The sequence below is a fragment of the Sarcophilus harrisii genome, chromosome 3 (genome assembly GCF_902635505.1).
Source record: "Sarcophilus harrisii chromosome 3, mSarHar1.11, whole genome shotgun sequence".
In the NCBI taxonomy this organism is placed as follows: domain Eukaryota; kingdom Metazoa; phylum Chordata; class Mammalia; order Dasyuromorphia; family Dasyuridae; genus Sarcophilus; species Sarcophilus harrisii.
The window spans coordinates 291831791-291858905 of NC_045428.1; the positions used below are offsets into that span (position 1 = coordinate 291831791).

General features: G+C 35.9%; 1 protein-coding gene across 1 annotated transcript; it reads right to left on the minus strand.

Moving 5' to 3' along the window:
* Positions 1-194: 194 nt before the first annotated feature.
* Positions 195-26431, minus strand: GCSAM (germinal center associated signaling and motility). Its single transcript, XM_012547247.3, has 5 exons — positions 26237-26431; positions 17939-18007; positions 8225-8265; positions 2186-2214; positions 195-1703 (listed from the first exon to the last, which is right to left on the minus strand). The coding sequence occupies exons 1-5, from the start codon at positions 26314-26316 to the stop codon at positions 1446-1448; spliced, it is 477 nt and encodes a 158-aa protein (XP_012402701.3). The 5' UTR covers positions 26317-26431; the 3' UTR covers positions 195-1445.
* Positions 26432-27115: the final 684 nt, after the last annotated feature.

The following is a 27115-nucleotide window of genomic DNA, read 5'->3' on the forward strand; positions in this document are numbered from 1 at the left end:
TGTAGGTGCTCCTTAAATTAATTTTTTAAAAAGCTTTTATTTTTAAAACATATGCAAAGATAGTTTTCAGCATTCACCCTTGCAAAACCTTGTATTCCAAATTGTTTTTTTTTCTCCTTTTCTCCTTAAGTTAACATTAAAAGGGAAAATCATATAGATAGGAGCTATACAAATATTTTCTTTAGTGTTCTTTTTTTAAAAAAAAAGTTTAATTAATTAAATTTTTAATTTTCACTCTTAGGATATTTTCTAGTTGGGGTATAAAAATTGCTGCCCCAAGAGTCAGGAAACCAGGGTTGTAATTCCAGCTCCATCAGTGTGTGACTCTAGGCATGTCATGTTATCTTCGTGGGTCTCAATTTCTTCATCTCTAAAATGAAAGCTTATATATTGACAATTAGGGATTTGTTTTGCTCAACTACAAATATTTGTCAGTTTTCTTTTTTCCATTAAGTGAAACTGGAAAGAAGGGAAAATAAATGCTTAATTGAAAAATAAATTGAAAAAGTAATTATTAGGTTTATCTCTAAGGATCCTTCTAGCTCTAACATTATGGGTTAGGAATTTTTGAGGAGGAAGGGGGAGAGGATGAAAGAATTCATCAAATGGATTAAATCTTCAAGAATCTGAATGAAAATGTTCCTGTTTCCATATACACAAAATGGCAAGGCAGGCAACAAAACAAACCCCCCCCAAAAAAAAACTACCCCAATATTGGTAGGTTGGCCAAGGAAGTAACTGATCACCTTGGGATCCTGCCCCATCTCCTACTTCTCTCTTTCTTGTAGAGGAAGACCTATTTCTCAAGTGAGGAAGACTGGATGAGACAGTGAGGGGTTTGGAATGGGCTATACATGTCTGGGGAAATGGATCTCCAAGCTGTTGTCTGGAAATGTCATCTTGCAGATAAGGCTTCCTTGTGATTTTATGTAGTGGAAAAAGCATTAAACCTGGGAATTGGGAATCAGTAGTCCTGGCTTTTGGGGGGCCAGTCATTCCATCATAGATATAGAGCTAGAAGCACCCTACAAGACATCTAATGCAAGCCTCCTTATTTTATACCTGACAAAGCTGAGAAACAGAAAGGTTTAAGTGACTTGTCCAATCTTACCTCTAAGAAGTACCTGAGGCAGGATATGAACTCAAATATTTCTGATATCAGATTCATAGCTTATTATGCCATGCTGTCCCCCTGAATTTTAGATACCTCATCTATAAAATGGACCTCACAAGATCAGCCCTAACACAGAGTCACTGCAAATATCAAATAGCAGAAAGTATGTGAAAGCTCTTTGTAACCATGTAACCAAGCATTCTATACACACGATGAATTGTTACAGTTACTTTTGTTGTTACTATGAGTAACTACCTTACTATCTGTTTCTTAGAGATTTCTATATATTCAGATTCCCTGTATTCATCAGATTGAGGTGGGATGAGTAACGCTATGGGTAAGAGTCATGAATAACAGGCATGACGAGTTCATATTCCTCATCTTCTAAGCTGTGGGAAGGCTGCGGGTTGGAAGGGATTTTAAGAATGGCGTATTCAGTCTCATGCTTATGATCCGGTGGTTTGGGTCTCTTGTACTTGGGGCCCACATTCTCATAGTCATTCTCTGTGGAGTTTGTGGAAGGCATTCGCTGAGGTAAGTGCACTATGAGGGCATAGAATGGCTCCTTTGCATTGCCTTCATGATTTTTCTGGCAATTGGTAAAAAAGATCATGTTTACTTCAGATATTCTCCAATCCCCCACTTCTCTGCAACCCTCCTTCTTCTCTTCTTTCCTCCCTAAATTATCCCTCCCTTCTCCCCTTCTGTGCTCTCTCAGCCTCTCCTGTCCAAGTGGTACCCAAATTACTAGGGTGCCATGCTCTCAGCTAGCTATCATGGAAGAGAAATTCATCCATGAATATTTCAATGAAGATTTGTGACAAATAATATCTTAGTATATTCCTCTTCCAAAGCCTGCATTTCTCAAACTTGAGAGAACAGTATTTCTTCTAAAAGGGTGGATTTCTAATAGTCTTAAACTTTGTGGCAGTTAGAAGGAAGAGGGCTTCTCTTTATGCCCTTCAGATGGTGCCACATGGTAGCCAATTCTATATATACACCCCCTGGCATGTCCTATGGGTCTGCATTTTTAAGCTTGTTTCAGAAAAAACAAAATGAGTTTTTTCTTACCTTACGGTAAGAAAGTGAAACTTCTTCCCCTAAAAGAAGAAAAGAAAAGCAGTCAGTATAGATCAGACCTCAAGGAGTACAGAATTGAAGGGGGAACAGGTATAGAGCTATAGATGAAGTGAATGAGCAAGGATCTACCACCTATTTCTCTGCAGGCATGAACTACTGAACAGACTGGCTGAAGTCCAGTCAGAGGTGCCCGTGTCTACTTCAAATCTGTTATTTAACTTCACTGAAGCAAGGCAATTCTTTTATTTCTCTCTAATTGATTTTTGTTTCTACTCCTCTCAGAAACTGTTCTAACTTTCTTTACTCAAATCTTCCATACTTCCCTCTCACTGTCCCCACTTTTTCAGCTGATGCCCTCTCCTATTATTTTACTGAGGAAATAAAGAACATTAACTGTGACTTCCTCCTGTCCCCTTTTCTTTATCTCAAAACCCTTTGACACAATCTTTCATCCTTCCTTTATTCTCTGATAATGAGGTGGTCCTTTTCCTCTCCGCATATTCTTGATTCCATGCCCTCTCATCTTTTTTAGCAGATTGTCCCATCCCACATCCTCTCACCCTATCATCCATCTTTAATCTTTTCCTATCTACTGGTTATTTCCCTTCTGCTCATAAATACGTCCAAACTTTTTTTCATTTTTTTCTAATAGCTTTTTATTTTTCAAAATATATGCAAAGATAATTTTCAATATTCACCTTTGCAAAAGTAATTACAGTAAGTAATCCAATATAGGTTAAACATGTGCAATTCTTCTAAACACATTTCCACATTTATCATGCTGCACAAGAAAAATCAGATCAAAAGAGGGAAAATGAGAAAGAAAAAAAAAACAAGCAAGTAAACAACAGCAACAACAAAGGTTATATTGTGATCCACAGTCAATCTCCATAGTCCTCTCTCTGGATGCAGGTGACTCTCTCCATCAGTCTATAGGAACTGACCTGAATCACCTCATTGTTGAAAAGAGCCATCATCACAGTTGATTATCACATAATCTTATTGATCTGGACAAGGTTCTCTTGGTTCTACTCACTTCACTTATCATCAGTTCATGTAAATCTCTTCAGGCCTTTCATCCTACTGATCATTTCTTATAAAATAATATTTCATTACATTTATATACCGTAACTTATTCAGCCATTCCCCAACTGATGGGCATCCACTCAGTTTCTAGTTGATTGCTACTACAAAAAGGGCTGATAGAACCATTTTTGCACATGTGTGTCCTTTTCCTTTTTTAATGATCTTTTTGAGACATAGACCCAGTCTTTTGGGTCTCTACTGCTGGATCAAAAGGTATGTACAGTTTGATAGCCCTTTAAACATAGTTCTGAATTGCTTTCCAGAATGGTTAAATCAGTTCACAACTCCAGTAACAATGTATTAATGTCCCACATTCCCTCCAACATTTATTATCTTTTCCTGTCATCTTAGCCAATATGAGAGCAAACCTTTTCATCTTTAAGAAACCTTTACTAGACCTTTTCTTCCCTTCAAGTTATATTTTTCTCTCTTTCTAGCCAAACCTCAAGAAAAGACTGTCTACCATCATTGCCCCCTTTTCCTCTCTTCTCACTGCTTAGCTCTTTGCAATCCAATTTTCTTACTTAATTTGAGCTTCAGTTTATTTAACTGGCAAATCTAATGGCCTTTTCTCAGTTCTGCTTCCTTTTGACCCATCTGTAACATTTAAAATTTTTGGCTTTTCCCTCTTCACCTGATCTTTCTTTCTTTCTTTCTTTCTTTTTTTTTTTTTTTTTTGTATTTGGTTTTCCTTCTATCTGTATGCCCACTCCTCAGTCCTTTTCAGACTCTTAATTTATACTACACTCCCTCACTGAAGGGATCATTTTTCATTTTTCTATAATCTTTCACTTGCCTGGCTTCCTTAGTTCTCATGATTTGAATTATGGTCTCTTTATAAATGCATGTTTCTCCCAAATTCCAGTTTCAAATCATCAAGTGACTACTGAACATTTCAAGCTGAATATCCATTAAACATCTCAAAATGTCCTAGGCAGGTAAGTGTCACAATAGATGGAATACTGGACCTGGAGTCAGGAAAACCAGAGTTCAAAATCAGGCCTCAGAAATTTACTAGCTGTGTGGCTTTAAGTAGTCATTTAACCTTAAGGTTAAATGAGTCATTTACCTCAGTTATTAAAAAATAACAATCATAGTTACTTTATAGGATTATAGTAAAGACCAATTGTGAGAAATTTTAGTTAATATGATTATAATGATGATGTCCAAAAAGGAGCATTACTTCAAATTTATGCCTCTTTAATTTCCATATTTCTATTAACCATCTTTCCAATTACCAAGTTTATAATCTCTACATTATCCCCGATTTCTCATCCTCTTCAATTGCCAGCTCTTATTGTTTCTACCTTCAGAAAATATCTTTGTATCTGAATCCTTCTTTTTCTTATATAGGTGAACCTTATTTCAGATTCTGATCACATCTACCTTGGGCTATTGCAATGACCTCATAATTGATCTTTCTTCCTCTGGTATTTCCCCATTCCAATCCATCCTACATATGATTTTCAAAGTGCAAATAGAAAGGTGGATTTTGTTGTATTACAAGATAGAAGTGAATCATTTTCTACAAGAGATTCTGATTTAGAGCAGGGATGGAGAGGTCAGGATTAGATTTCTGAGTGTGTCAGAAGGTCCTTGAGGTTGGGCCCAAAAAGTCAACCAGAACTTGAAATGCCATTTTCTGTTGGACGATCAAATTGATGTAAAAGTTTTAGTGAAGAGCTCATTACAGGGAAAAGTTTGCTATTAAACCAATATAAATGGAGGGAAAACATTCTTCCTTTACCTTTCTTGGCACTACCATCTTCTTCATGAGAGGTGGAAACTAATTATTTAAGGAAGCAGAGTTGGACTTGGGAGGACTGCTTTTGACTTTTTTCAATTGCCAGACCTTACTAAGGAATGGTTATAGAAAAGCTCTTCCATGTCAAGAAGGAAAAAAGTTATAAAGGAAGGAAAAAGAAAGGAAGAAAGGAAGAAACATCATGAATGAAGCTAAATGATATGCTAATTAGAAATTTATAGAATTAATATAGATACATATCTATATTATGTTTTGCAAAATTCTCCTGCTAAAAGAAAATTTCTATTATCAAATGATAGGGTTAAAGATGTTGTTTGGCATTATGGCTAGAATTTGACATCAAACCATACTAGTGACATAAATTGATGGACACGGTTATTAAAAACCACTTTTTGGTGTGGTTTTTAAAAATAGGCATAGCACATATTGTAAAGGGCTGAAACTCTTAAAAAGTGTGCAGGGGAGCACTTACGGCTAATTACCTATTGGACAATAACTCTATTAGCATATGTTTGGAATTTCTCTTCTCTTAGTTAATGCTGGCTCAATGCTTGGGATTAAAAGAATTTGTAGGTAAGGATTAGGGGGTGGAGTGAGAGAGGTGAGAGAATTTGGCTTCAGAAAGAGGAGGAGAAAAGTGTGGAGATTCTGGACTCTAGAATCAAGGAAGGATCCTTGGCAAAACTCCTGGAAGTTTTGTCCATCCCTTTTACTTCTCCCCCTAAAGACCAAGGACTTTTGCTTATCCTGAATCTGGCTGATCCTGAGGTCTCCAGGAAGCTAGCCTGGAATTTACACATATAATGACAAAGATAGAAATGATTTATTTGGGAGATTATTTACAACCCCTTATGACCAGTGGTAGAAATGAAGAAGCAGAAGTAGCGTAATGGAAAGCTTTCTAATCTGCTCAATTTGAAAAATGTATTTTTATCTTACGTCAAAGATTTAGTAATAACCTAATCAGATAAGGGGTAAATAAGTCCAATAAGGAACAAATAGAGTCTATTTTTTGTAGATTACATACAAAGGCAACATAAGGATACTAGTATCCTTGTACTAGTGAATGTACTAGTAGAACCCCTTTGTATAGCCCAAAGATGTCAGACTAACAGTTTTCAGAGTAGTCAAGCACTTCTACTTATTCCCTTGAATAACAGAAGTATTGGGAAAATGGCATATATTTGTTGAAACAATCTTTAATTGACACAAATTTAATTAAATGGCATCAAACTAAAATTTTTAAATTATTAGTTATTTGTAATATGTAGCATACCTTACTATCAGGACACATAAAATACAAATACAGCTTTTAGAAGCATGACAGACTGAAATTACAATACATAATTTCTCCTGAATATCTCTCAAAAAGCAGCAATAGAATTCTAAAGAGGTCAAATTAACACCTAAAAGAAATTTGCTTGTAGAAAAACTCAAAAAATTGAGACAAAAACTTTTTGAGACGATGATGGACTAAAAGAGAGAAAATTGCTGGGATAAAAATATCAGAGAAAAACAACAGAAATATCATAACTAAAATTAGAATTTTCTTTAAAAATACAGCAGAATAGATAATAAATGCACTGAAGTAAAAAAAAGAGAAAAACTTAAATTAGAAAAAAAATTACAAGATGATTTAAGATGCAATAAAAAAGTGGACACTCATAAAAATATTAAAGAGAATCAATAAATATTCCATCAATAAATATTAAGAATCTGCTAGCCACTGTGCTAACATTAAAAATGATAATAAAACAGCAGTTAAGAAATACATTGAAGGAAATACAAATGAAACAATAGACAAGGAAAATCAGAAATATTTTAATGAAGTATATAATATCAGAAACAGAAGAAGAAAAAAAAACTGTGTCCAACAATTTATGCAAAATAATCATGTAGTTTCAATACATAATTTGTGACACAAACAGACTGGAAGAGGAAAAACAAGAAAGGAAAATGTTGGTATGAGGGATTATAAAGAATGAAAAAAGAAAAGAGCAGGGGAAAGAGAGTGAAATGGTGTGTGTGTGTGTGTGTGTGTGTGTGTGTAGTCTGAATATGTTATGGGATGAGATTAATATTAATGAAATAAGAAAAAATTCTGTGTCATCTGATAAAAACAAATAATTTTACAAAATGTGGTGAGCTGATGGAAAGATAGGTTGGAAAAAAATTGTGAAGCATTTGAAAAACCAAGCAAAGAGACTTTTTGGACATGGCCTCAGGAATTTGTTTTATCTGAATTGTTTTATTCTGAATAGTTTGAATTATTGTCTCCATGCAGATGACTCAAAGATCAATTATATTCTTTTTTTCCCTCCATTGTTGCCTCCAAATGCATTTTTTTAAAGGTTTATTCCACTTTCTCCTTAGCAATGTAAATAGGTCCCCTCAAACTCTAGTTCAGCCAATTTAGAAATTTTAAATTAAAATCTCTCCGAAATGGGCCTCTAAGGTCATCTAATTCATTGCTTATTACAGATATCTTTTATGAAAAAATAAGGGTATATCACAGGGACATGAGTAGTCATCATTTAATGTCTGCTTGATGATCTCTAGTGATAAGTACATTTCTACTCAAAACAGTATATTTCATTTTTTTTTATTTGATAGCACTAATTATTAAGAAGTTTTTCCTTATGTTTATTTAAAAGTGAGTATTTCTACAGTCTTGACCATCATTATCAACATCATCATCATCATTGTCATTTTTGTCGTCATCATCATTATTAGCATCATTTCCCCTAATACTTCTCCAGGATATATATCTCCCAGTTCCTTAATTGCTCCTCTGATGATCTGTTATCTCCTAACTATGCTAGTTGTGCTCTTTTGAGTACATTCTAGTTTACCAGCATCCTTTACAAAATATGTTGCTTAAATTTTTTTTTTTTTTTGTATCACAGTGCTTTAGATATTTGATTAGGGGTGAGTATTGTATATTTCCTTAGTCCTGGATGTTGTCCTATTAATGCAAGATAAATTTAGATGAGAAATTTGAGGAGTGCTAACTCATAATTAGCTCAAATTTTTCAAAAACTATTTCAATTGGGTGCTTGTCTGGACATAACCTGTACCAATCAATTTCGTAGATCCATGTGTAAGATTTGACCATCTATGCTTTATCAATTTATTCTTTGTAAAAACAAGTCAGTATAAAAAAGAAACTAAGAACTTACTCTCCTTGTGAAACTTTTTCTTTCTTCTTTCCATTTTTTGTCTAAAAAGAAAGGAATCAAAATATAAACCTCAATATTTACTATATCTGAAAAGGTTTTTATAATGCAGCAAGAGATTAGATCCAATCTTTTTAACATATCCAAAGATTTAGCTGTAGTAATGACAAAGTGAAACTTGGAGTCTATGATACTCCAACAGAGCAAAAGTAAAACCATGGTATGAATTTCACATTAGAGGCAAGATAGTAGAGCAGAGAGAGAGCAATACTTAGAATCTGGATGGACTGGACTTGAATGCTATCTTATTAGCTGTGAGACTCTGTGTGTGTGCATTGTGTAAGTTTATCTTTTGGAGCTTCTTCCTTCATCTGTAAATGGGGATATCTGTATTGCTTATCTCATAGGGTATCATCAAATGAAATAATTTATTTCACAAATTTTTAAGATGCTATTCCATGGATAGGACCTGAAATTGGATTCCATTAGTACAGTAAATTGCCAGATGAGGAAACTTTCTTCCAAAGAATGTCAGCACATTTTCTTTAACTTGGTATCTAAGAGGGTTTGTTAGAATGCTGAGAAATTAAGTGACTTGATAAGTGTTATATTGTCAAGTTGTGTCAAAGACAGGAATTGAACCCAGATGTTCCTGGCTACAAGGCTGGCTCTCTGTTCTCTATGCTCTGCTGCTTCTTTAAAGCATTAGATAAACATTTATTATTATTATTAATCACTATCCCTTCTATCTTGATACTCTCCAAATTTTTCCTGCAGAAAGTCAAATTTCTTAAAAAATGGTCCATTTCCCCCCACCCTTTTTTTTTTTTGTCTTTGTATCACCAACTTCTAGAATTCTCAACTGATCAAGTTACTATAGGCGCTATTCAATTTTTCTCCTAAATTGAAATGTTGTTATCATTTAGGACCAGGTTTTTTGATGGACAAATTGTTTAATTATTTCTATGTAGGCTAATTAATGGGTTGAAAAAGCTCATTAACTCTCTAAAAATATCTTCTTCAATTTATCCAGTATGGGGTTGTAAGATTCTCCTTTCTGGCTTAAAATTTTCACTGATGAAATAATAATAATAATAATGATAGTAATTTGTATTGTACCAAGTATGGCATACTAAAACTAAGTGATCTATAAATATTATCTCAATCCTCACAACTACTGTGAGAGGTAGAAGTGCTTTTATTATTTACTTATACTATTATTATGCTGTTATATTATTAGAGTCACTACTAGGGTTTAACAAACATAAAAGTAGAATTCCCAAATTCACCTTTGCACTACTGCACTTGAGATAACTTTTTCTTTACAGAGAAGGAAAAAAAAATGTGAAACACAAAATTTGTCCTTTTCCAGCGTCTCTCTTCTTGACCTTGATTTCATATTATAGATACTATGATTAGGAATCAGGTGATTTGGATTTTCATCGTACCTCATTCAATTACTTTTCAATATTAAACGCTTTTTCCACAGAGTCTGTGGGATCTAGTCATCTACAGTGAAAAACACCAGAAGTATGTTTTGTTCTTTAAGATTAAACTTGTCTTATGTACTGTCATAATTACACTTCTTTTTCACTGCTCCCGAACTTTTACAGATTTCTCCAACACTATCAGAAGCAGGAGGACCTTCTTCCTTTAATTGGGTTCTTGGGTTACTTGAATTTGTATCCTTTTGTCCTACAAATCCTTCTTTTTTAGTTATTTCAGTCATGTTGTTCTATCATTTTTCTGATCCTCCTCCTTCCCCTCCCTCCGGGCACAAATACCTTTGATTTTTCTCTGCAAAGATACTAGTCTGAACTCTGGAAGATTTGTCTGTGCTACCTAGCTGTTCCTTACAAGTTTTACTAGTCTTTTACTAAAACAAGCAAGGATGAAGACTGCTCAGGAGATCCATGTCTTCATTACTCTTGGGCTTTACTTCTGGATCTCCTTATTCTCTGTACTTCCTTCATCATGTCCCAGTGGACATTTTCCCTCCCACCTATTTTTCAGGTGCCTTTTATATGTTGTGTTTCTCATTAGAAATATAAGGCTCTCAAAGGCAGAGACTTTTTTTCCTAGTCTGTATATTTGTATTCCCTATGCTAAGTATAATGCCTGGCCCATAGTAAGAACTTAATAAATGCTTGTTGAATTGATAACAAAGGGAAAGTCACTTGACCTCCCTGGGATTTGGTTTCCTCATCTTGAAAATAAGTAGATTAGGTTAAATTTTTTCCAGCTTTATATTTATCTTAAGATCCTCTAATGCTGGCTCTCCCAATTTTCTTTAAGCATCACCATATTCTCTCTTCTATCCTAATTTAAGAACCTATATATTATCTATCATTTTTACCCTAGAGTGAATTTAAGCAAATGAATTAAACATTCCTAATTGTATATGTATTTTAAACTCACTTTTTCTATTTAGAGAATAAAAGAATTTTTTTTCCAGAAATTTCAAGTGTCTGGTAGCTGAAAAATAGATTTTTTATGTATAGAAGATAGGACAGTTCTTCCTAAGTTTCTGAAATCATTTCAGATAAGCAGAGTTGATAGCTATGTACATATAAGAATGTCCTCCTTTGTTAGATTTGTTAACTGACCTAGAAGGGGATATTCAAATCCACAATGGCCCAGGGATATATCTGAAGTGTCTTTATTACTCTGAGATAACATATTGCTTCAGAAGGAATTATGGACTTTAGTCCCAGAGGGGTCTGAATCATACATAGATTTAGAGCTAGAACCAGGGACCATGGAGATGATCCAATCCAATCTTTTAGTCTTACAAATAAGAAAACTGAAACTCAGTTTTTTTTTTTTCTCCTATGGCAAAGTTTGTGGTCAATAACCATAACTACCTTTAACGTGGAGGATTTGAATGAACATTTTTTTCACTAAATAGCAGTTATCTTGACACAACATTCATCCCAGGGATTGGAGTCGGTTAAGTGAGGCCAAGAGAACAAGTTGATTCTTCTTTTATTGTTGTTCAGTCATTTTAGTCATGTCTGACTCTATGTGACTCCATTTAGGGAATTTTCTTGGCAAAGACACAAGATTGGTTTGCCATTTCCTTCTCCACTTCATTTTATAGATGAGGCAAACAGGGTTAAATGACTTGTCCAGGATCTCACACAACTTGTAAGTGTCTGAAGCAGAATTTGAACTCTAATCTTCCTGATCAGTGATCTCATATGATAATGTTATGCCAAAGTTGCCTTTTAATGGGGTGACCAGCTCCTCCAATTGTCCTATTTTATAATTCTGCCTTAGGTTATGACCATCCCCTCTTAATGGTTGAGATAAAAGTTTTATAGACATTCCTTAATGTCATTAGAATATCAGTAACCTCCTTCTATTAGATTATCCCCACCTAGGTCCCTCCATTGTTGTTATTCCACAAAAGGCTCCCTGCCCAGAGACTCCGGGCTAGACTCTTTGAGATGATAGTCTTGTCTAGCCCTGGGATCAACATGGATCCCAGTATTTCTCTCCATTTAATAAATTATTGAATTCAAACTATTGAATCTCTGTCTTGCTCAGTTTCTTCGGCATTACAATAATAGCTATTATATATTATATATATTAGAGCTAATAATTAGCTATAAGATAATAGCTTATATTATATATATTATAAGATAATAGCTTATATTATATATTGTTTAAAACAGAGGAAGGAATTAATTTTTCTTCATTTGGCTCCAGGGGAAGAACTAAGGAGCAAAAGGTAAATTCTTTGGAGAAACAGATTAGATTCTATATAAGGAAAACCCTTTTTATAATTGGAGCTATTTAAGAAGTGGTATAGACTGTCTCAGGAAGTGTTAGCTTCTTTGTGGGAATTTTAAAAAAGCTTTGATTGAGAGTGAAGATTCTGGGAAGATGGCAGAATACATGAGAAAATGCCAAATTCTCTAGATTCCCTCTACAAACAAGACAAAATTGTGCTTCAGAGTGAACATAGAACATTAAAAACAAATAAGAGTTGGGGCAGAACAGTAGTCCTCGTGGGACAAAGAGAGAAGATCTGAAAAAAGATATCAGGAATAGGTTTGGCTCATGGGTGTGCATGTAAATACTTCCATACTGTTCCATTGAAACAGTGAGTGATGAGCTAGCTGTATTGAAAGACAGCTTCTGCCCCATCCATGGGAATTTTCACCCCCCAAATGGTGTGGGGAGTAGGGAGTCTGAGTGGGAAAATTGAAAGAACTTCTGATGATAAAAAATGCCATGTCCAACTGGGCTTCCAGAGTGACCCCAAGAGAGAAGGAATCAGTACACTCTGGGGAGTGCAAAAGCAATGAAGCAGGGATGCTGCTGGCTGTGGACTGGTCTATGGATTCCAGACCAGAGTGAAGAACCAAAGAAAAGCCTGAGGCCAGTGGCACCATTCTTCATACCCCAGAACTAGAAATGATTACTCCAATATTCTGCTACAAATTTTTAAAAAATGAGCAGGCAAAGGAGAAAGAACCCAAGTATAGAAGGTTGCTATGGGAATAGAGAAGATTGGAATTTATTTTCAGAGAAAGATACTGAAACAAAAACAGCCTCTTCTACCCCAAAGAGTAATGCTATATGGTCACCTGCTCAAAAAGAATTCATGAAAGAACTCCAAAAAAAAAAAAAAAATTAAAAATCAAATGAGCGAGACTAAGGAACAACTAATATATATGTAAAGAAAATCAATCAATTAGGATATTCAGAATCTTAAGGAAGAAAATGACTCCTTGAAAAATAGAATCAGAAGCAGCAAAGTTATAAGAAACCAAGAAATAATAAACTATAAAGAATGAAAAAATAGAAGAGTATGTGAGACACCTCAGAAGAAAAACTGATCTGGAGAACAGATCAAAAAGAGGGAAGATAATAATAAAATTACTTGAAACTTGCAATTAAAAAAAGAATCTTGATACAATAATATAAGAAATTGATAAGATTTAGGTATTGGGGTTCCAAGAACCAAAATATGATGAAGTCTAGATTTAAGGTTGTCAGGGAACCAAATGATGAGATTAGATTCAGGGAACCAAAATGAGATTAGGGTTCCTGGTGGTCAGGGAGCTAAATAATGAGGTCTAATGGCAGGTTTGGGATTCAGGGAACCAAATGGAGAGGTTAGGCTCCCCTATATCCCCTTGGGATTTGGTGCATGGGTAGGGAGTTTTTGGGAACCCCCTTCTGGCAGCGCAGAGATTTTTTGTAAAGGAATTTACAAACCCAAAAACCTAGATTGATAAAAGAGATTTATTATAGGCATTGGGGAGTCAGCCTTTGATATGTGTGAATAGAAAGGCTGATTTCCTTAGTGGACAGGTCTAACAGAGAAGTAAAGTTTAGAGAAATCCTGACAGAGAGGGGAAAAGTCTCATTAGGGAAATGGGTGAGGATAAAGAGAGGGTAGCACTGGAAGAGAATATTATTCCAGTGGGCAGAGGTTTCCTTGGCATAGCATGGCAAAGCATGTTAGGACCTCTGCAAAGAGAGGGTTTTAGATTATCTTTTTTATAATAGAAGCTTTGGCTGTAAACTGGAAGTTGCTCTTGATAGGGCTGGGTACAGCTTGAGTTGAATTGAGTAGAAGATCTTTAATTGAATAGCCTTGGAATTCCATAGTTCAGAACTCAACCAGCCCCACCTAGATAAACCACTTTATCTGATTCCCTGGGGCAGTCTTTCACTGAGGCAGGGTTGAAAGAAATTTTCTCCTTCAAGGAGCTTCAAGTGCTTTACCTCAAAGCCCATTCCCAAAGTCAGAGAGAGAAAAAGAAAGAGTTTTGGGGCTCCCCCCTCAAAATGATTGAAAAAAAGTGTCCTGAAGTGTTAAAACAAGAGGAAAAGTAGAAATAGAAAAAAGATTCTATGAGGAAAACCTACAGTAATATCATAGCCAAATTTTAAAACCGCCAGCTCAAGGAGAAAATATAATCAATAAGAAAATAACAATTCAAATAAGAAAACAACAAAATTCAAATAAAATTGGAGTCACATAAAAACCTAACAGTAGCTATAATCAAAAGACTGCAAGTCTTGGAACGCTATAATATGGAAGAACAAAAAAACTAAGGTTGTGTCTGAAAATATCATACCAAGCAAAGTTAAGCATAATCCTTAACAGAAAAAAAAATGGATATTCAATGAATTACCAGATTTTCAGGATTTTGTGGCAAAAGACCTGAACTTAATAGACAATTTTGATGGGAGTGAATCTTGAAACTGTGTCCCCTTAAACTGTAAAAGAAGGGAGATTCAGGGTCTCAGGCTCTCTCCTGGAAAAAGTATGCCTTTCCCAGATGATACCCTCTCAAGTTAAGTGGCCTCATTCAGTTGGAGATCTTGGTCTGATAGTCCTATTGAGTGGCTCAAAACTCCAAGATAATTAATCTCTTTTTAACTGGAAATCTAAGCCCCGGGCATTGACAACATTGAAGGAATCTCATTCAATTTTGAATGGAAGCCCAAGTCTCAGATTGTTAATAAAAGACAATTCTGAATCCCGAATCTTTGCAAAAGTCTGAAATAGGAATTTGCTTTGCCAAAGAAGCTCTCTTCTTGGCAAGGCTGCCTGCCAGGACTTTTGCCCACTGTGAAGATATTCTCTTCTGTGTTAGCCTTTTTTATTTCCTTAACAGGACTTTTTACCTGTTAGGATTCTTACAAAGTGCTAAGTCAGTTGTCTAATTATAGCATCGTGCTTAATAGTTCTCTAGTTCAGAATTCACACCTTTCACACCTTTAAGAGTTCACATATTAGTTCACACATTAGTGTTAGAGATTCATAAGTCCAGGAGATTCACAAGTTCAGTGGAGGAGATTCACAAATCACAGCTCCCACAATCCGACTCTCGGAGGAGGAGTCAACCTTTGAGTTCACACCTTTAAGAGATCACATATAAGGAGCTCTTGGAGCTTCAGCCAGGAGTCAGTTGGGGAGATTGAGAGCCAGGATTCAGAGAGAGCTGGAGACTGAAGCTGGAAGCAACAAAAGACTAGCAGCAAGAGGTATCAGAACCAAGGAGAGAGATAGGTCTCAAAGAAAGCTAACTGAGCTATTTTGGAAGAGACAATAAAGGACTGAACTTTAACTCCTGGCTGCATTTGAGGTGATTATTACACAGAACTGAAACTAAGGCTGCCTTCAGAAGCACCCCAAGAAATCTGTTCCCAGAGAAGGATCATATTTTAGAAAAGAAGAATATTACATTTACGTAGCCTTATCTTCCTAGCAAAGCTGGTTTCTCAGTGCCAAATCCCTAGTGAGGAGTTTTGTCCGCTAGGAAAGCTTCCTTCTTAGTGAACAATAAATTTCCCTTTTCTGCCATTCATAATTCTTTCACATTGGACCTGCACTGACCAGAGGGGATTCCCCACTCCAATTTTCACATCTCTTCATTACCACTAGCTTCATCATTTGCATCTCATCAATTTGACATATAACATACAGAAGAAATATGGAGTAAAAATTAAAGACTAATACAAGGAACTCAATAAAGGCAAACTATGTTTTATATGTGGAAATGTAAATCATGTAAGATTGTAATTAGTAAGTCGGTAGTTCAAAAGAAATATGGGGGTAGAACTGAGTACGATATGATTTTAAAAAGCAAAACTGTATAGGAAAAGGTAAAAAAGTAATTATATTATACAAATGAGATGTGAGAGCAAGAACTGACATAGAGGAATTAGATATGGGAGGAAAGCTGGTAGTTCTGGAATTCTACTCACATTGGAAATGGGTTAATGAGGGAACTATATATAGAAGTGTATAAAAGTCTTCTACATTTATAAAGTAATAAAAGGGGAAGGGAGTAGGATAAGGAAGGGGAAATATAGGAAAATATGTAAATTAATGAGAATGGAATAAGATATGTAGATTAATGGGAATAGATAATGAGGGAGGGAAAAAGTAGGAGAAAAGGATCAGGGAGAGATGCTTGGAGGTGGAGTAAGTTACTTAAAGACATGGTAAGGTAGCAGATATAAGTTAAGCAGAGGAGTCAGTAGGGATAGGAAATAAGAGATACATACAAACATAATAATAATGATTAGGAGTAGAATTTATTAGAAACAAAAGTAGTAATTATTGATCTTAGACAAAATTAAAGCTAAAACAGATTTAATCAAAAGAGAAAAAATAAGGGAACCATACTATATATCAGCCACATTATTCAATTTTGTTTTAGACTATTTAAAATTACGAGATAATATACAATCAGAATATTGCTGTGCTGTAGGAAATGAGTGGGTGGATTTAAAAAAAATATGCAGACTAAGACTTGGAAAGGATGATGTTATTCTTCTTCAGAGAAGTTGAAGATAGAAGTATATATAGATATATTCATGTACATGTATGTAAACATATGTATATATGATTGTATATGTATATGTATTTCTATACATATATATATATATATATATATTCTTGCTTAATCGTAGTATTTTGGGGAGAAGTAGAGGGAGGTAAGGGGAAAGAAAGATTACAGTATATAGGCAGAGGACAAAAGAAAACCTATAAGGAAGTAAAGGAAAGGTGGACAGTTCTGTAACACAATGTGTGATATTTATTATATAGCCTTTCTTGAAATGAAAATTTGTTTGTTTTATGTTTTGAATATTGACATGTTCTGCTGTGCACATGTTAACAGATTTTTTCTTTTTTTATCTTGTATTTAAGTTTTAAATAAGTAAATAAATTTTAAAAATAATTTTTTTTTCTTTTTCAGATATTGGTTGGATTAGGTGGTCCCTAAGGTCCCTTTCAACTCTGAAATGTTGCCATTCTTTGACAGGTTCTATCTCCTGAAGGAGACTCTAAACATAAGGCCTAACCCAACACTGTGCACATATATTTGCTTGCTAAATATCTGTGGATGTTTGATTCATTTGCTCTTTCTTCCTTCACCTTCTTAAAAAAATGCACCAAACACAAGGGGCTCCACATACTCTATTATTAGCAAAAACTATTATCTTCAGAAGTTGTGTGGCTCTTAGCTCCCATTCTCTTCTGTTATTTCAGAACCAGGTTACTGCGAAAGTAGTGGGTGGAAAGAGTGTGGTCCAGTTCAGAAAAACTGACATCAGATGCTCTTTCCCACAAACCTCAAAATAATATCAGTGAAACAGGAGGTAAAGGAAGTAACCGCCTTAAAAAAAACAGAAACCAAGAGCTACAGATGAAATGATTGATGAGGAGATTGGGTACAAAGATATGTGAAATGAGTGTGTAAAGTAACAATGGACTTAAAGTGTCTTAGTCTGATTGTGTTTCTGTTGAACTTGATCCTCACAGGACAAGAGTATTCAAAGCACATGATATCTCTCTTGCCTTCTCCCTTTTCTTCACTTGGTCACTGCTTGAAGGTGCTTGAAGGTCCAATTATTCTTGCCAGAAGAGTTCATAAAGGGGAATAATGTTTAATGAGTCAGGAAAGGTTAATCTGGAATTGGATTGTGGAGAGATTTAAATATCAAATGAGGGAATTAGTATTCGATCCTTTAGGCAATAGGGAGCCAAAGGAGTTTTTTGAGCTGGTGAGTGGCCAGATCTGTGCTTTAGATATTAGTTTCACAATTAGGTAAACAAATGATTTAAGAAAGGAGAGACTTGAGGCAGAAAGTCTAAGCCTTCTCCATTGGGATTCTTTGAAGTTAATAGACCCCCAAGTCTTTGATAGTTTGGCAACAAATACTGTTCAATTTAGTTCTTACCTGAACTTTTTCTGTTTTGAATTTCCAGTTCTGGGCATCCTGTGCTCCTCTTGAGTATCCTTTGGCCATCTACAATAAAACCCACGAGATTCAGTGCTCTTAATAGTCCTTTCCAATCTCTTTATACTTTGCCAGTTTTTTATTTTTATGACAATTGTGAGACTAAGTAACTTGCCCAAGATCACACAGCCAGTATGATCCAAATCTGAGGCTGGATTTGAACTCTTGACTTCAGGGATGACACTATCCACTGTGCCACCTAACTGCCCCAATCTCTCAGATTATTATACTCTCATCAGAAGCAGCCCTGTCCTCTCTGTCTGACTCCAACTTCTCTCTAGCTTTTGTCCCACAAGTCCTACTGAAGTCCTTCAGTGTAAAAAAAAAAAAAAAAAAAACAAAAAAAACAAACAAAACCCTACAAGTTATTTAACCTCTTTAGGCCTCATTTTCTTATCTGTGAAAAGCAGACATTAGACAAGATGTCCTTTCAGGGCTCTTGTAGCTCCAGGTCTAGGATCTTAATGAAAACTCATATTTGTGTAATTTAAAGTTTTGCTATAAGAAATATACATTATTTCATGTGATTCTCACAACCCTGCTTACTTATTAGCACAAATAGATGAAGTAGGATTAGAACTTAGATTTCTTTGATTTCAAGTCCAGAATTTTCTCCATTAAACTACACATAGTGTCTTTGTCTCTATTGTAAATAATACTAATAAATCCTACCCCATTCATCTCAGTACAGGCTTGTAGAGGGAATTGCAGTCTCTGCCATTTATTCCAAGTATAAGTATAATTTGTGGTTAGGAATGGTCTCTTTTGATTGACTGCCCAAATCTTTAAAAATGGAAAGACTGAGCCATTAACTTTTTTTTTCCCCACCATCTTTTAGGATTTATTCTTTTCCAGTGACTGATATTTGCTGTGCCTGACATGTATGGGTGCTAGGAGCTGAATCTGTGAGAGAAGAAGGAAAATCTTCCCTACACTCTCATAATACTGGTTCTGAAAAATGTCCCTAGTAGTGTTTGTTGCTATTCTATGTTGTTTGACCTCAGTTTCAGATATGGGAGGTAATCCCTATTGAATGGAGAATTTGAGGCATGGGTAACCTTAGGGTCAGATTTTTAGGTAGGGTGGTATAGACATATAGAACAGCATTCAAACCTTGGGAAGCCAGAGTACCTCAGACGTTAGCACAAGTAAGAGTTTGTGCACTTGAAATTGGAACTGTGCTCTATGGGTTAGGAACCTAATTCCTTTCCCCACTCCAGAACTGAGGTGCTACAAAGTAAGGAGGGAGATTATGCCTCCCATATAATGGGGAGTATTTTTTTGTGTGTGTGATTATACTTTGCAAAATAAATGCTCTCTTTGTAAAAACTCTACAATGTTACATGTAGGGTCTGGCCTGGGGTACAACTGGGCCTTTCACTTTTGAGAGGGGCCTTGGAGAGATGCTCTGTGTGACTCAAGTAAGTAGGGAAGATTTCTCAGCCCTACTTCTGGTATGATCTTTGAAGAAAATCGAAACAACACAAGAACAAAACCTCAGGTTTAGGCTAGAACAAAATGAAATAAGAAACAAACAACTCCCCAAACCAAAATATCCAATCCTTTCCTTTTTATTAATTACAAATCAAATGTATCCCAAGAGAGAGAAAACCCTTCTAAGACAGGATAGTATAGCAAAAGGTGTTCTTAATCTGGAATCAGAGGCAATCTGGGTTCAAATCCTAACTCTTATTTATTGTTTACCTTTGGATAAATCACCCATTGTTTTATGGGTCATGATTTCCTCATTTGTAAAAGGAAGGAGGTGAATAAAATATCATCTAAGTTTCTTCCTAGATTTGTACCTGGGGTTCTCCAGTTAAGGTGTAATAATATCTTTCTGAGACGGTTAATTCATATTCTGTAATAGTGATCAAATTACAAGTACTTTATGTATCACTACCATTTTGTGTGTGTATGTGTATGTGTGTGCATGTGTGTGTGAGAGAGAGAGAGACAGAGAGAGATACACACACACGCACACATAAAGAGAGAGAAGAAGGGAAGGAGAGAGAGGGAAAGAGAGACAGAAAGAGATAGGAAGGCAGAGAGACAAACAGATACAGAAACAGAAATAGGAGAGACAAAGAGAGAGAGGGGGAGGGAAAAAAGGAGGGAGGGAGAAAGAGGGAGAGAGAAGGGGGGAGACAGACAGACAGAGACAGAGAGAGATAAGGAGAAAGAGACAAGGAGAGAGAGAGGAGACACAGAGAGAGAGAGAAAGACAGAGAGACAGAGGAAAGAGACAGAAAGAGACAGAGAGAGAGGGAGAGGGAGAGACAGAGACAGAGACAGAGAAACAGAGAGAGAGAGAGAGAGAGAGAGAGAGAGAGCCAGAGAGAAACAGAGAGAGACAGAGACAGAGACAGAGAGAGGAGAGACAGAGACAGAGACAGAGAGAAACAGTGAGAGACAGAGACAGAGAGAGGAGAGACAGAGACAGAGACAGATTGCTGTTGAGCCATTTTTTAGTTGTGTCCAACTTTTTGTGATACCAAGATACTGTAGCATTTTTGCCTTTCCTTTTCCAGCACATTTTACATGTAAAATTGTAACTGAAAAAGGAGGTGAACTCTTAATAGATCTTTCTTGTAACTTGTCCAGGGTTACAGAACCAATAAGTGTTTGAGGGCAGATTTGAACTCAAAATGAGTCTTCCTGATTCTAGGCACCACCAAGCTGCCCAAGTAAACATACCTTAATTTCCCTAAGCCTTGCCTAGGTCTTCCTGACTCCTTACCTCTCACATAGCTACCAATGAGATATGGGTTATAAAAATGCTAAGTGGTTCTGATTGAAGCCAGTCAGGAGTCAATGAAGGTGAATGAAGGACAAGAGACACTGATGAGAGAAGCTAATGAGAATAGTTGAAAAATCAGAAGACAGACCTCACAAGCTATTGGAGCATTAAAGCAGAGTCTAGCTCACTAGAGGATCTGCTCTTTGTTTATGTGAGGAATGGATCTGTTTGGAAGAAAGCACTTCTAGTCCAGAGAGCTGATTGATGGAAAGGAGAATCCTCTACTGGGGATGAAGAACTAGCTTCCTTATTCTCTGGTGACAGCTGCACCACGAGGCAGGAGAAACCCCTCAAAGGCATGCTTATTTTGCCTTTTAATGCTCTATAAGCCTGGAGAGGAGAAATCCCTCAAAACTAATAGAAAAGGAAACTTCAGTAGTTTTATAGATTCCACTATCAAAGGTGAATACTTTCCTCTGAAAGAATGTCACACTAGCTAAAGGAACAGACATGTGGGAAACTCTGCAGATGCCAGGCTTAAAGCTGCTATTAGATAAAAAAGCTTATCACCATTTCAGTAGCCCAAGCATAGTAGGGGAGCAGAGAAGATCAGAAGAGAAGCAGGTGACATGGGTGTCTAAGTAAATATCAACTCTACTTCTCCTTATCAAATTCAAAAACAAAACGAAACAGCCACAAAACCCCATGTCCACTGGTGGGATTATACAGCCCGAGTTTATGGAAGGATTGTTATGATTTGATTGTTCATAATTTTTAGTATAATTGATTAAATATTGTTCTGGCTTTTTTTTTCATTTAGAAAGTGTCTTATACTTAAGAGTTAATGCTGTCATTGAAATTGATTTATATAAGCAGAAAGCATAACATTGGGAGCTAGTATTGATGAGCATAGATGGTTAAGAGTTACTATATCATGATGGTATACTTAGAGAACCCCAGAGATTCTACTAAAAAACTATTAGAAATAATTCATAACTTTAGCCAAGTTGCAGGATACAAAATAAATCCCCATAAATCCTCAGCATTTTTATACATCACCAACAAAATCCAACTGCAAGAGATACAAAGAGAAATTCCATTTAAAATAACTGTCGATAGCATAAAATATTTGGAAATCTATCTACCAAAGGAAAATCAGGAATTACATGAGGAAAATTACAAAAAAACTTTCCACACAAATAAAGTCAGAAGAGTTACTATATCAGTGTGGCATCTGTAGCTGTCTCCCTTGCTAGGAAAACTCTTGGATTTGAAAACATGAGGTGTTTTAGGTTAATTAGGGTTAGTCATATTAACACCTATGCCTTGTTTATATCTGATAAACTTTGTATTCATGTTGCATGCATTTTGTATTTAACTTGTATGTGTACTTACTTTATACTTCAAAGAGATTATAAACTCCTTGAGGACAAGGATTATGCCATCTTTGTCTTCCCCCCTCCCCCTGCCCCCCCCCATTACCTAGTTTAGAATAGGATTTTAATGAAAACATATTGAATTGTATTGAACCACTCTCCCATTTGGGGAAGAATGGGAGTAATAACTTACATTTATGTAGTGCTTTACAGTTTACAAATTATTTTCCACTTATCATCTGGTTTTATTCTTCCAATAACTAAGAAGCAGAAAATAGGTCTTATTCTCATTTTATATATGGAGCCCAGAGAGGTTTAGATGCTTACTCAGGGTCACACAGCTAATAAGCATCAGAGCTTCTTAAACACAAATCAGGAAGAAAGTTTCCTTATATACCTCCCCTTGTTTGAATAGGACAGTAGCTAGCATAGCAAAAAAATTAAGATATAAAATTCCTGCCTCACGGGGACCCACCTTTTTTTCAAAAATAATACTGAGCCAGACACAATATATTAGATTCTGGGAAGGGCAGAAAATTCGTTGGGGATGAGAAAAAGTCTTATTTTGAAAATATCATTTCCTATGTTTGAACTGGGTTTCTGTGTAATATGTCTGCCTTCTTTCTTCTTTTTCTTTTTTTCTCTTATTGGGTAAATTGTGGAAAGAACAGCTGTTTTTTTTGTTTTGTTTTGTTTTGTTTTGTTTTTATCAAAGGAGAGCTGTTTGCCCCATACTAGAGAAACTGTGAACTTCAAGTAAAAATTATCACTTTTTTTGCTTTGTACTGCAATAGGGTGGCTTTCTAGGTATCTCCCAGCCCTGACTTTTCCATTATTCCCATTCTTCCTTCTCTGATCTATGCCTTTCAGCACTTACCCTCAGAGGAACTAAAGAGAGATGACCTCCCAATGGGTCCAGAATTGTTTTGGTCAGTAGCTTCAATCCCCTCCCTAGCTATTTTCTTTTGCAATTTGAAAAACAAAGACAAAACTCTGAAGATTAAAATATTATGGGTTCATCTCTTTTTCCAGAAATCCTGAACCAGTGATTTCTAATTAAATTTGGAGCCATAAAGATCCTCCAACAGCTCTACTGCTCTTAAGCACACACCTCCCAATCAGTATCCTGGACTATACATGTGGATTACTCATCACACTTTGTTGGAATCCTAACAAAGTGTTAAGTCATTAGAATTGATAGAGACAATAATTATCTAATTTAGCATGGTTCAGTATGATTGATCTGATCCCAAGGAGATGTTATGGGTCAGAACTTGAAACAAGGTACTAAGTGGAATTGAGGAGACAATGTTTAAATCTAGTTTAGAATTGATTTAATCCTACAACAAATAATGGTTTTCCAGTGATATAATGATTCGTGTATACTCAGTGTACAGCATATAAGCAAGAAGCTCTCAAGGCCAGACACAGAAGCCCACTCTTGGAGGCGGAGACAGATTCATTCCATATTCTACCTTTGTACTGGCTGGAGACATTCGGAAGGAAGTAGGGGATGAAGTTCAAGACTTTGAAGGACACAATAAAGGACTGGATTTTAACTCCTGGCTGCGTTTGAGTGATTATTACTTGGAATTGAAATTTAAGGCTGCCTCCAGAAACCTCCCAAAAAACCTGCTCCCAGAGAGAATGATTATATTTTTTAAAAAAGAAGAAAACACCACAACACTTCTTTTTTGAAATCCCAAATACTAAAAAGGGTTATCCAAACATGTTGCTCATTCTGTCCACACTCAGAGAAGCTAAACTCACAGATCCCTGTCAGCAACAGAAATTAAATTTTAGTAAGAAAACTTCTAAAAGCACTAAAGCTTTTAGAATATATGCACACACATGTGTGCATTTGTATGTATAATCTCCTAGTAGAATGAAAACAACTTTAGAAAAAGACCTGTTTTATTCCTGTTTTTGTATCCCCAAATCCTTAGTAGTGCACCAGACACACAGTAAGCATTATATGTCTTGCCTCTGACACAAATCTGTGTGTTGTTTTCCTCCCCCCCCCCCCCCCACCCAACACCTCCCGCTCTTGCCCACAACTGATGTAGATTTTTCAGTGTCCTAAGCAACTGATTTTCTTAGACCAAAGGCTCCTCAATTTTTTATACTATTGACACCTTAGGTAATCTTTTGAAGCTTCTAAACCCTTTCTTAGAATTATGTTTTTGTATGCATAAAACAAAATACATAGGATTACTAAGGAAATGAAAAAAAAAAGTGAAAATAAAGATGAATTCTTTTTTCCCATTTAAGTTCTCAGACCCTTTAAAATCTATTCATGGATCCTCTGTGAATGTGTGGACCACAAACTGAGAATTTCTGCTCTAACATAGTAAATTGCAGTTGAGTTGCTAATCTTTCTATGTGGAGAGAAGTTTTACATTTGGAATCTTTTATTTATTTATTTATATTTCCCCCACTTACAATTAAAACAGTTTTTTTCTTTAAATTTGTTTTTTTTTTTAACTTTTGAGTTCTACATTCTCTCCCTTATATCCATCCTCAGCCCCCATTAAGAAATCACATATGAAGTTATGCAAAACATTTCCATGACGTAAAGTTATATTGTAATAGATCTCCCACCCTGATTAAAAAATATTCAAGAAAAATAAAGTTTAAAGAGAGAGAGAGAGAGAGAGAGAGAGAGAGAGAGAGAGAGAGAGACTATGATTTATCTGTATTTAGATATAATCAATTTTTTTTCTCTGGGAATGGATAGTATTTTTCATCTTAAGTCCTTCAGAATAGTCATGGATCAGAGTACTGCTGAGATTAGCAAACGCATTTACAGCTGATCATCCCAGAACTTTGCTATGACTTTTTATACAGTACATTTCATTTTGCTTGAGTTCATGGAGGACTTTTCAAGTTTTTTTTTTTTTCCAAAAAGGATTCTGTTTATCACTTTATAGTAGAAATTTTTTAATCTAATGAAATCACTTGTCAAAGAGAAGAAAAATTGACACATTCCATTTTCAAGTACATTTCCTAGTCATGGACTTATTCTTTATAAACACCCACATGATCAATACAGCAATTTCTATGTTTCAGTGAGAAAACTGAGGCACAAAAAAAAAGACTTAAGTGAATTTGTCCCACATAAAATGAATTCCTTCCAGGGTGTGTGTGTGTGTGTGTGTGTGTGTGTGTGTGTGTGTGTGTGTTTGAGGAAGCAGAGGAACTGAATAAGCATTTATATAAAGCTACTATGTACCAGACACTATCCTAAGTACTTTACAAGTATTTTCTCATTTGATTATCACAACAGTCTTGTGAGGTAGGTATTTTTATTATCCCTATTTTACAGTTGAAGACACTGAGGCAAACAACAGTTAAGTGCTTTGCCCAGGTTCACACAGCTGATAAGTGGCTGTGACTGGATTTGAACTAACTCAGAAAGATGAGTTTTCTTGACTTCAGGTCCAGTACTCTATCCACTAAGCCATGCAGCTGCTATAATGTAGATATTACAGGGGTCCTCAAACTATGGCCCACGGACCAGATGCAGCAGTTGAGGACGTTTATCCCCCTCACCCAGGGCTATGAAATTTCTTTATTTAAAGGCCCACAAAACAAAGTTTTTGTTTTTACTATAGTCTGGCCCTCCAACAGTCTGAAGGACAGTGAACTGGCCCCCTATTTAAAAAGTTTGAGGACCCCTGAATTATAGAATGAGGCTTTAATCACAAGATCATAGGTCTATAAAGTCTGAAATCAAGAAATCTGAGATTGACGTTCCTTAAGTCATACAAGTAACAAACATTGGATTTAAGGTTCAAACATCTCAGTCACTTACCAGCTGTGTCACCTAAAGTAAGTTATCTAGCTTCCAGGGACCTCACTTTCTTTATCCGTAAAATGAAGAAATTGGATTTGATTGTCTGTAAGGTGTTTTCCACCTATCAATCTAAGCCACATATTAAAACCTCTTGAAAACCCAGATCTGTCTTAGGCTATGTGACTTCCATTTGTTAACCACATCCCCAACTCATACCCATCCCAGATATAAGAGTATAAAACCTTTCTATCTGCAAAGTTTCTTCTTTTATGGCAGCTGCCTTGTTGCCTCTGCCCTACAAGGCAGAGTCCTGAGCCTTGACTCACCTGAATATTCTTTGGAGACAATTCCCCATCGTTTCATTGGGATTCTTCAGCCCAGCTCCTTGTTTCACTCCCTTCTTCATCTGCCCTGTACCACACCTCAGGAAAGAAAGAAGTCTAATATAAGGAGGGTAGCGTCATCATTGAACTGCTAGTCCAAGACTCAATCTATAGGTAAGAGGACTATCTAAAGAGGGGATGAAGATGATAAGGAGGAAACCGAGGGAGGAGGCAAAAGGATTTCATGTGCAACTTTGTGAGTGCCTGGGTCCACATGTGACTTCCTGAAGTGCTAGAGAATGAGATAATGAAGCTTGTGGTCCTCACTTCAGTGTTCCAATAAGCCCTCAAGAGAAACAGAATCTACCAGCTAGGATGAAATCTCACAGTCCAGACCTTCCCCATCTTTCTCCAAGACAATTTCAATGGCGTCCAAGTTGGTCTCTTGCCTCAACTATTGCCTAGCTCTAGTCAATCTTCCATAAAGCTGCCTTTTCATAAGGTTAGTGCTTTTTCATAAGGATAGATCTTTAGTTCTTTTTGAAGTTTTAAGTTTAAATTTACTAAAAGTTAATTTCTGCTACTACCAGAGACATATGAGTTTGGCTTCTCTGTCTGAGTGTGAACAGAATGAGTAATGTTTCTGTCCAGATAACTTCTTTTGATGTTGGGAAATTTAAGAAATATGAGCAGTCCAGGATACTGAAAGGTAAATGTGTGCTTAGGAGCAATAAAGCAGTTAGAGGGAGGGACTTTTATGGCTCTAAATTTAATTAGATATCGCTAGTGCAGAATTCTGGAAAAGGAGATGAACTTACAAAATTTCTTTTTCCAAAGTCATATTGCTACTCAGTATGGTCCAGTGGCTTCCTATTGCCTTTG

Excerpts from the sequence above, each read along its gene's own strand:
- GCSAM (XM_012547247.3), bottom strand. The coding sequence starts at position 26,316 with ATGAAGAAGGGAGTGAAACAAGGAGCTGGGCTGAAGAATCCCAATGAA. Across the intron at positions 18,008-26,236 it reads TGTCTCCAAAGAATATTCAG|ATGGCCAAAGGATACTCAAG; the intron begins GTGAGTCAAGGC and ends GTTTTATTGTAG. Across the intron at positions 1,704-2,185 it reads TTTCACTTTCTTACCGTAAG|AAAAATCATGAAGGCAATGC; the intron begins GTAAGAAAAAAC and ends ACCAATTGCCAG.